Genomic DNA, 11,669 nt, shown 5'->3' with positions numbered 1-11,669 from the left:
TTGGCAAACAGTTCGCTGAAACAGTCCGCTCGTGTGTGGGCAAGTCCGCTCATGCAAATTTTGAGCGGACTGTTGCGGCAACTGTTTGACGAACAAAGTTTCAGCGAACAGTCCGCCCGTGTGTACGCGGCCTTACCTGGATTTACAAATACTGCAGTCTAATACCTTGAGCTAGCTAAAGAGGAAGAAGACAAGAGACTTTGTTATTTGCTATAAAACAGCACAACTTCGGTTTGCAGAGTGAACAGTGTATTGCAACCTAGGGGGAGCCCTTGAGAATATGATATAGATATATGTATTATATGGCACTGTTGTATTGTACCTGATATTACGCTGCCAATTTGATATGTGTGCTCTGAGGTTTTGGGAAGGTGCCCAATATAAGTGCTTTATTATATTGGCCATTAGTCGCACTACTTGCCTGTCTGCATATACTCTCCGGGTGACCATTGAGTTCTTGGTTTCAATTACACATTGATTATTGTTAAATTTCATTCTTTATATTGAGTTACCACCGTTTTTATTGTGTTATACCCTTTTTCTTAGTAAACTGCTTAACGTCCCTGGCAGTATGATTATTTCAGATTTTAGGTGCTGAAAGCGGTACAGTTATTTTGCATGGAAATTTGGCGTTTTATATTGTTGGCCTGCAATTCTTAGGAATAACTCTCTTAAATCTGTTCAAACCAGAGTCTAGCAGACATCCCGGGTATGATAACATTTATAATATAATAAATAATGATAATAAATAATAATAAAAATTATTCAATAATGTAATCAAATCCAAAAACACTGAAATTTGCTCATTTGCAGAATTGTCGCTGTCATTAGATTTAGTGTTTGATGACGAATTTCCCACAAATCGCTATCGCTCAATTCTGCAAGTGATTCTAATTTTTTATCGCTGTTTTCTAGTTGGTCTAAAATCACTTTTGACATAAAGGGACACTTTTTGGTTGCTATGGACAATCTCCAAATTCCAGGCAGAAAAAAACAGTATTTATAATATAAAAGTGCATGCAGGGCACTGGACAGGCCACTAGGGACAAAGGGGGTGTGCATTTTTTTTATACAGTACTGTAATCTGTAAGATTACAGTACTGTATGTGTTTTGTGTATTTTTACTTTTTTGAATTTGGCGCCGATTCTGCTCCCGTGCATCGTAACGTCGCAGGGAACGGAGCTCAGTGGCACTCGGGCACTGTGTGAATCGAGCGGAGGACGGCTCGCACACACAGTGTGGAAGACATTGCTGGATCCAGGGGACAAGGTAAGTAACCTCTCCCTGTATCCAGCGATGCGATCCCAAGTCTGGCTCGGGGGTTACTGCTCATGGTACTGAAATTGTAGCCCAAGCCAGCCTCGGGATTACTGCTAGGGAGGTTAAGTGGTAAAATTACAATTGTGTGAGACTATCTATTACTACAGCTGGTGACGTGACGAGTACCAAGGTGACAGTAAATATACAGTACAGTGTGTCAATACTGTGTTTATCTTTACCATTGGGTCTTACATTAACAATACTACACAGGTGTGCCAGAGGGGTTAAGTCTGTTCTTGGGGTTGATAGGCAGAGTACAGAATTATACATACATTCATCAGCAGCTACTACGGGGGTAGTGCTACATATGTACACACAGTATGTGTGTATATATATATATATATATATATATATATATATATATATATATATACACACACACACACACACACTGAGCAAAATTATAAATCTGTCTAAATCTGTGTTAGTGAGCACTTCTCCTTTGCCAAGATAATCCATCCACCTCACAGGTGTGGCATATCAAGATTCTGATGTGCAATAATCATGTTGTCTAATCAGCATCATATTGATAGGCAACACCTGTGAGGTGGATGCAAAGGAGAAGTGCTCACTAACACAGATTTAGACAGATTTGTGACAATATTTGAGAGAAATAGGGCTTTTGTGTACATAGAAAAAGTCATAGATCTTTGTTTTCAGCTCATGATAAATAGGGACAAACACAAAAGTGTTACGTTTATAGTTTTGCTCAGTGTATATATATATATATATATATATATATATATATATACATACACACACACAAACACTCTTATAAATAAAAGTAAACAAACACTTTAAAACATGGACGGTGTCAGTAGGACAGTGGATGGTGTCAGTAGCGCAGTGGACTTTGGGGAAATCTGCACTGCACAGGGTGATTAGGATGTGCCCAGGCACACCCGGCACACCTATGTGTAACACACTTTATTGGTGTCTAGGAAAACTGCTCATTTATGCCAGCTCAACATTTATACAAAAGCAAAATAACTACATGAAGATGAAGCAAACAGAGCAGCCTGGATAGCACAGATAAATCACTTTTTAATAAATGAAATGTAGGTACAACTACATATCACCAGGCAAAATAACCCATCCCATCCAATATCAGATCACAAATACGGGTACAATTCTAGTTTATCAAGCAAGCTGGCATAAATTGTTCATAAATTATAATAATAAAGGGGACCAAGCTGGTAACCTGTGGAAAAATGTACCTACCTTTTTTTCCCATGGTCTCTACTCAGTGCCATTACCACAGTGCCATCTCTGCATCCTATTTCTACTTCAGTCTGTTTGTTTGATGAGATTGCCTTACAAATGTATTTGTGACCTACTGCTGGACAGGAGTTATGTTGCCTGGTGGTATGCTTGGATTGAGTTTTTCATCGTAAGTGCAATTTTATCTATATTCCAATTATTAAAAAGTAATTTATCTGCACTATCCAGTATACTGCTTTGTTGTTTAGCTATTATTTCTCTGCTTGGCATTGCACAATTTGGTGAACTACTATATATTAAATTTATGGCTGACATTTGCCCTTAGCAAATAAAATATGAACATAAAATATAAAAATTATGATTTAACACATAACAACAACAATAAGAAAACATTTTGATAAAATATAAAGTACTATGTAATGAACTCAGAATTATATATCTAAGCCCTTGTACATACGGTCAGACATCCTGAAGCAAAATGTCTGATCGGACTGTGTTGTCGGATAAACCGACCATGTGTGGGCTCCATCGGACTGTTTCCGTCGGAATATCCGACAGACAAAGTTTTAGAGCTGGGCTATAAAATTTTCCGACAACATGATCCGATCGGACTCATTTGTAGATAATTCTGATCGGACAAAGTGCCACGCATGCTCAGATCAAATTCCTAGACCAAAGCTATTGGCTACTAGCCTGAACGTAGTCCCGTTGTAACTAAATTACGTCCTCACGTTACGAATGATCGGATTTTCCGACAACTTTGTCCGACTGTGTGTATGCAACACCAGTTTCGGACAAAATCCGTTGGACAAAATCCGTCAGACAAAATCCAATGGATTTTGTTGTTGGAATGTCCGACCGTGTGTACAAGGGCGTACTGTATAACGGAATGTGCTCTATGATAAACAGGAAAAAGCAATAAAAGAAAATGATTACTGGTTATGAAGTGGAATGTGTGCCAGGAAAGGTGCTGTAAGTCTCCATAAAAGTAAATAAAAGTTGAATAAACCTTCCATATTTATTTACCTATCCAAAGGTGACCTTCTGCAACTGTTTAGTCAGTAATAAAAAGGAATTAATGCATGTGCTAATTGGAGTGTTATCAATAACCTTTGGCCCACCTCAACTCCCACTTCTTTTCACTGCTCCATTAAATTACCAACACATTATTATTATTATATAGGATTTATATAGCGCCAACAGTTTGCGCAGCGCTTAACAAAATAAAGGTAGACATTACAGTTACATTACAATTTGTTACAAGAGGAATCAGAGGGCATGAACACATGATACTTATTTTACAGAGTTCTGATAGAAAAGCTGCCACAACATCCATAGATGTTTCTTTGTTCTTAATGGTAAAATTGGATAAGCAGTAATCGGTTGCAAAAACTGGTAAAGACAACATATAAAATCAATATTATGGCTGTGCACGTCTTATTTTTAGTTAATTTTCAAAAAAGCTGCGCTGAGAATGATCCAAAAATTATTTGTGAAAAATAAAGTGCTAAAAAAACAATGTTATACCAACTCTAATTAAAAGAATGTGTATATTCAAAAAATAGTTCCAAAAAGAATAAAATATTAATTATATTAATTTTCCATATCACCATCTACATAAAAAAGAGTTCATTTCATATAGAAAAAAATAATAGATCCTCTTTGATTGTAGTTCCCACCGTGAAACACACCACACCGGTAAAGGGAAAAGGGTGTCCTCAAAGATGCAGAAAACAGAACTCCACCACCAATATCACTGCCGCTTACCAGCTAGACTGGTCCCATCACAGAGACCAGATATGGCCACACATAAGAAAACACTCCTTCTGCACATGGACCACCAGGAGGATACAGCTCTGTTCAGGCGTTTGGACTGATCATACGGCTACACCACTCATTGCCCGGTACATACAGAAACAAGAAGAGTCGCCATAGTGTAATAAATTCTTAGGTTTAATAAATAAATAAAAGATTGCACTTACATCCAATTAGGAAAATAGGTCGCTGTATAACAAGTAACAATATTGCCGGCCGGCTTCGTGAACGCTGCCCGTTGCTTCCGGGTTCAGCGTGGAACGCGATGACGTCAATACGCCACTCCATATTGTTACTTGTTATACAGCGACCTATTTTCCTAATTGGATGTAAGTGCAATCTTTTATTTATTTATTAAACCTAAGAATTTATTACACTATGGCGACCCTTCTTGTTTCTGTATGTACCGGGCAATGAGTGGTGTAGCCGTATGATCAGTCCAAACGCCTGAACAGAGCTGTATCCTCCTGGTGGTCCATGTGCAGAAGGAGTGTTTTCTTATGTGTGGCCATATCTGGTCTCTGTGATGGGACCAGTCTAGCTGGTAAGCGGCAGTGATATTGGTGGTGGAGTTCTGTTTTCTGCATCTTTGAGGACACCCTTTTCCCTTTACCGGTGTGGTGTGTTTCACGGTGGGAACTACAATCAAAGAGGATCTATTATTTTTTTCTATATGAAATGAACTCTTTTTTATGTAGATGGTGATATGGAAAATTAATATAATTAATATTTTATTCTTTTTGGAACTATTTTTTGAATATACACATTCTTTTAATTAGAGTTGGTATAACATTGTTTTTTTAGCACTTTATTTTTCACAAATAATTTTTGGATCATTCTCAGCGCAGCTTTTTTGAAAATTAACTAGGATTTGGTTTGTGGGTATCTCACATAATAAGTTGCTGCTTCATTCACGATATAAATTTCTTTTTTCATATATATTTTTATTTATCACTAATTTATTGAAGAATAGCGCTGTACTTTTTGGGGTTACACGTCTTATTTTTCACTGAAAAAACTGAGCATTACATTAAAGCGGTAGTAAACTCGCACATAAAAAAAAAAAAGGAAAAAAAAAAAAACCCTGCAAGGCAAAGGTATAATGAGCTAGTATGAAGCGCATACTAGCTCATTATCAAATACGTACCTCAGAACGAAGCCCCTGTATTGGTGCCCGGTCCACGCCAAGGGAGCTGACATCTTGCCCTCGGCGTGTCTTTCAGGTTCACGGCTCCAGCGCTGTGAGTGGCTGGGGCCGCAATTCTTCCCGGAAAGGTCCGGCAACGCTGCTGGACCTTCAGCTGGGGCATTCAGAGCGCATGTGCCGCTGACTTCAGCGGCTGTATGCATAGGGAATATCTCCTAAGCCGTACAGGTTTAGGAGATATTAATTTTACCTACAGGTAAGCCTTATTATAGACTTACCTGTAGGTAAAAGTGTAAAATTTGAGTATACAACCGCTTTAACCTCCAAAAGAAAAAAATACACTGTATGTACATATATACAGTATTCAGTATTTTCATACTTTTACCACCACTGCCAACTTCTCCCACCCTGCCTGTGTTCCTTCTCACAATCATCCTACTGCCTGTGCTGACCCCAACTACCTACATTTTTGCTGCAATTCTTGCTAATGCCGCGTACACACGACCAGACTTTTCAACATCAAAAGTCAGACGGAATGATTCCGGCAAACCATTCGATCGTGTGTGGGCTGCAGCGGACTTTTGATTTGCAAAAGTCTCACAGACTTTAGAAATGGAACATGTTTCAAATTTTCCAGACAGAACTGCGCCGGACCCAGTTCCTACTGAGAAATCCGCTGGTGTGTATGCTAGTCCGACGGACAAAAACCGACGCGAGGGCAGCTATTGGCTACTGGCTATGAACATCCTTATTCTAGTCCAGTCGTACGTCATCACGTTGGAATCCGTCGGACTTTGGTGTGATTGTGTGTGGCCAAGTCCGTTCATTCGGAAAGTCCGTCAGAACTCTGTCAGAACTCCGTCAGAACTCCGTCAAAAGTCTGTCGGACCTAAGTCCGGTCGTGTGTACGCGGCATTAGTCTTCACATTTTTCACTTACAGCTACATTCTTATGTTCTGCATCTTCCCCTGCCATGTTTGCATTTCTCCCCACAGCCATCTGTATTTTTCCACACCTCTGCCCCCAACTTTACCATCCTATACACTAATAAAGAAATAATAATAAACTTAAACAAAAAAAATATATGCAAAATATAATGACAAATGATAAATACAAAGTTTTGATTCATAAGCACATTTAAATACAACAAGCTTTTCAAATCACTGTGTATTCCAAACATCTAAATTTGAATGACTGTCATCAAAAAGTAAACATTTTGCAAGGGCATAAAATTATAATCACACAATCAGCTATTTATATTGTAAAACAAATATTCAAATCTTAATTTGTATTATCACAGCTCAGTACCTCAAAGAAAGAAATCTTAAAAAAGGACACTTCAAAGTTAAAGCCAACAGAAAAGTAATTCTTGGCATACATGTAGTGTCTCTCGGTCAAACAAAACTCTCTTATCATTTGGAAATGTATATGGAAATATTGCATCTTTGAGATAAAGCCTTTGATTGGTCTAAAGGTGACCAAGAAACTTGCAGTCTTACAATATAAAAAGAATCATTTCAGATAGTTGATCTCATATCTTTCCAAAGTGAGAAGAGACAAATCATGAAGTGGGTGGTGTTCACGTTTCTATGCCTTCAGCTGTCAGAGGGGCTGGTAAGGTGAGTCCCACCCATATTGTATAGAACTTTCCCTTAGCATGAACAGAGAGGGGGTTATTTACTAATGGAAAATCCACTTTGCACTGAAAGTGCACTTGGAAGTAAAGTCGCTGTAGATCCGAGTGGGACATGCAAGGAAAATAAAGAACAGCATTTTAGCTTGCACATGATTGGATGATAAAATCAGCAGAGCTTCCACTCATTTCAGATCTACTCCTCAGATTTACAGCGACTGCACTTCCAAGTGCACTTTCAGGGCAAAGTGGATTTGCCTTTCGTAAATAACCCCCAGAATGTCTTATGCTAAGCAAAGTTGGAATATTTTCCCCTATTATAATATAAATTTCATTTTTATTTTATTGTTTGAGTTTATTGGTAAAGGGTAATAATGCAGAATGACAAAAAGTGTTTCATATTTCAGCTACAGTGACTTGCACGATAATGCATGTATTGCATGTGTATGATTTCATTGTATTGGGTGCAACAAGTGGTAAGACACTCTGCAGTGGTTATTTTAAAGTTTTTTGAACTGCCCTGTCACAGTTATCGATGAAAATGATCCTGCTCTTCCACTTCCATTGTTTCTGCACTGAAAAAATAAATGAAAGTCATATTCCATGTCATTATTCTTTTATTGCTTCCATTAAGAGCTTAAATCTAAGATTTTTCAAAATTGAACAGTTAAATTAGCCAATGAGATAATTGTTTATGTATTCTGGCAGCTGCAGGAGCAGCTGTTGGTAGAATGCCATAGCCAGAAATTGAGATTAAGCATGGCTGCGGGAATCTACTAATGCTAAAATCTTAACATATAGTATCTCACAAAAGTGAGTACACCCTTCAAATTTTTGTAAAAATTTTATTATATCAGTGACAACACTGAAGGAATGACACTTTGCTACAATGTAAAGTAGTGAGTGTACAGCTTGTATAACAGTGTAAATTTGCTGTCCCCTCAAAATAACTCAACACACAGCCATTAATGTCTAAACCACCGGCAACAAAAGTGAGCACACCCCTAAGTGAAAATGTCCAAATTGGGCCCAAACTGTCAATATGTTGTGTGGCCACCATTATTTTCCAGCACTGCCCTAACCCTCTTGGGCATGGAGTTCCCCAGAGCTTCACATGTTGCCACTGGAGTCCTTTTACACTCCTCCATGATGCCATCACAGAGCTGGTGGATGTTAGAGACCTTGAGTTTCTCCACCTTCCATTTGAGGATGTCCCACAGATGCTCAATTGGGTTTAGGTCTGGAGACATGCTTGACCAGTCCATCACCTTTACCCTCAGCAAGGCAGTGGTCGTCTTGGAGGTGTGTTTGGGTTCGTTATCATGGCCACCGTGCTGCATCTCAGTTTCAGGGTCTTGGCAATCTTGTTATAACCTAGGCCAGCGATGGCGAACCTTGGCACCCCAGATGTCTTGGAACGACATTTTTTTGATGCTCAACTACACTGCAGAGTGCATAAGCATAATGGGAAATGTAGTTCCAAAACATCTGGGGTGCCAAGGTTCGCCATCACTGGCCTAGGCCATGCTTATGTCGAGCAACAATTATTTTTTTCAGATTCTCAGAGAGTTCTTTGCCATGAGGTGCCATGTTGAACTTCCAGTGACCAGTATGAGAGAATGAGAGCAATAACACCAAATTTAACACACCTGCTCCCCATTCACATCTGAGAACTTGTAACACTAACGAGTCACATGACACCAGGGAGGGAAAATGGCAAATTGGGCCCAATTTGGACATTTTCACTTAGGGGTGTACTCACTTTTTTTGCCAGCGGTTTAGACATTAATGGTTGTGTGTTGAGTTAATAAAGTGTAATTTATTCAGTGTTGTCACATGAAAAGATATAATAAAATATTTACAAAAATGTGAGGGGTGTACTCAATTTTCTGAGATACTGTATATGGCTAGCCTAAAAATATGTCAGATAAGGATTGTTGCTTGACCAGACAATCACCACACAAGTTATGCTTGGCTTTTAACCCACAGTTTACCACTTATACACTAGTTAAGCAATGTTATAGAAGTACCCTACACTATATTTTTCTCTATAGAAAAAAAGTATCACTAAAAAGGTATGTTACAGTATAAAATGTTTATTATAGGGCAAATTATTAAACTAAAGTCTAAGGTGACAGATACCACATGCATTCCCAGTCTTTACCCGCTTGCCAACTGTATGACTCATATACATCGGCAAGGCCGCTCTGCTCGTGATCCTGCACTTATGGGTCTGGGACGTCCATGCGCACTGCCAGCAACCCACTCTCGCTGTGATTATACACAACGGGAGCTGATCTGCGGGTAGGGTGGACTAAATGTCCTCCAGGACCCACCGATCATTAAACAGAGAGCCAGAATGGCAATCTACCGATGTAAACAAGGCAGTAGGGAAGACATTGATCCTGTGTAACTGCAAAGCAGGAACATGGATTAATGCCTTTGGCAAGTAAAAGCACCTCCCACACAATACGCAAGCACTGGTTAGGCGCACAGTTAACACTTTGATTGCCACTGATGTTACCCCCTGCCAGTGTCATTATTACAGTGACAGTGCATATTTTTTTAGCACTGATCATTATATCAGTGTCACTGGTCCACAAAAAGTGTCAAAATTGTCAGTTAGTGTTCAATTTGTCGGCCACAATATCACAGTCCCGCTATAAGTAGCTAATCACCACCATTCCTAGTAAAAAACAGTTTGTAGACACTATAACTTTTGTACAAACCAAATTAATATATGCTTATTGGGATTTTTTAAGCATGCGCAGCAGGATACATAGTGGCCTAAATTTATGAAGACATTTGATTTTTTACATTTTATTATTGGATATGTTTTATAGCAGAAAATAAAAAAATATATATTTTTTTTTAAATTGTGGGTTGTTCAAGTACTCAAATACCACCAAAATAAAGCTCTATTTGTGGGAAAAAGGGACATCAATTTCATTTGAGTACAGTATTGCGCGGCCGCACAATTGTCAGTTAAAGTAACGTAGTGCCGTATCGCAAAAAATGAAATCTACCAGAGGTCAAGTGGTTAAATCGGCTACTTAAAAACTAACATTTGACTGTCTGATGAGCATGTATTTTGGGCACCAATGGAAAAAGGGTAGTACAGTTTTTCCCCTAGCTATCATGCCCTATAAAGATATGCATTGGCAAGGTGACCTTGAGATCAATCAAAGTAGAAATGGTATGGGTGGGCAACCTGAGCACCACATCCATAAATAGCAAAATACAGAAAATGTAAAGTAGAAGAAGGAACTTTATCATTGCTCTAAACCTCCGGAGTATATACACAGAGCAAATTTCTCTTAAAAGATCATTATTTTATTCCATACTAGAGCTGCACAATTTTGGGAAAAATTTGAATCATGATTTTTTTGCTTAGCATAATGATCACAATTCTCGCAGGGGAACATCATTTTTCACATTATACAAAAATTTTACTGTTTAGTTTGTTTTTATTCATTAAAGTGTATTTTTACAGTGTATTTTTTTCCCCCAAAAAATTGCATTTGAAAGACCGCTGTGCAAATACAGTATGACATAAAATATTGCAACAACCACTATTTTATTCTCCAGAGTCTCTGCAAAAATAAAAAATGAACCTCCAAACCATTATTTATATCTATCTATCTATCTATCTATCCATCTATCTATCTATCTATCTATCTATCTATCTATCTATCTATCTATCTATCTATCTATATATCTATATCTATATCTATATATATATATATATATATATATATATATATATATATATATATATATATATATATATATAAATAATGGTTTGGAGGTTCTAAGTAATTTTCTAGCAAAAAATAATGATTTTAACTTGAAACCAGCAAGTGTCAGAAAAAAGTTTAGCCTTTAAGTGGTTAAACTCCCCTCATTTACAGACCAAAGTTCATTCCTTTGATCAAAACAATAAAATGTTACAATGTTTATAGTTAGCACAGCAGCTTAGGAATGTTGTGAAACTTGCCAGACTTGTCTGTTTTTTGTTTTTTTTACAGCTGTCGGCTTGATCAGATAACTCTGCATAGAATCGGGAAAATGCTTTGTTAAAGCAGAGGTCCGCCCACTACTGCAAAAATTAAAAGCCAGCAGCTGCACATACTGCAGCTGCTGACTTTTAATAATCAGACACTTACCTGTCCCGGAGTCCAGCGATGTCGGCCCCGGTGGTGATGTTTCCATCAGCTGTCGGGTGCTGCCGCCTCCATTGCGAGTAAGGGAATCCGGCAGTGTAGCCTTACAGCTTCACGTCGGGTACCCTTGTGCACATGCGCCTCTCTCCTACTGGCCTGGTGACCGTGGAAGGAGGAGGGAGGAGGAGGGAGCCCGAGGTGACGTCAAAGACAGGAGTACAATGAGCGGAAGTTCCACTTTTGGGTGGAATCCGCTTTAAGATCGCGAGCGGAAAAAGAATCGCGATCTCGATTCTTAACAATTAATCGTGCAGCTCTATTCAATACAAAAAAAAAAAATTCAGTACAATAACAATTTAAAAAAAATGA

At 38.4% G+C, this 11,669-nt stretch overlaps 1 protein-coding gene across 1 annotated transcript in view; it reads left to right on the top strand.

Moving 5' to 3' along the window:
* Window positions 1-7,067: 7,067 nt before the first annotated feature.
* LOC143984328 (gastricsin-like) overlaps window positions 7,068-11,669 on the top strand; it is a 37,683-nt gene continuing 33,081 nt past the window's right edge. The window contains exon 1 of the mRNA XM_077484567.1: window positions 7,068-7,123. Within this exon, the coding sequence (XP_077340693.1) occupies window positions 7,068-7,123 (56 nt within the window). The remainder of the gene's footprint in view (window positions 7,124-11,669) is intronic.

This window comes from Lithobates pipiens, unplaced genomic scaffold, assembly GCF_037356315.1.
Source record: "Lithobates pipiens isolate NorthernLeopardFrog02 unplaced genomic scaffold, aLitPip1_a1.2 Scaffold_16, whole genome shotgun sequence".
Taxonomy (NCBI): Eukaryota; Metazoa; Chordata; class Amphibia; order Anura; family Ranidae; genus Lithobates; species Lithobates pipiens.
This window is presented reverse-complemented; position numbering and strand designations above follow the sequence as displayed.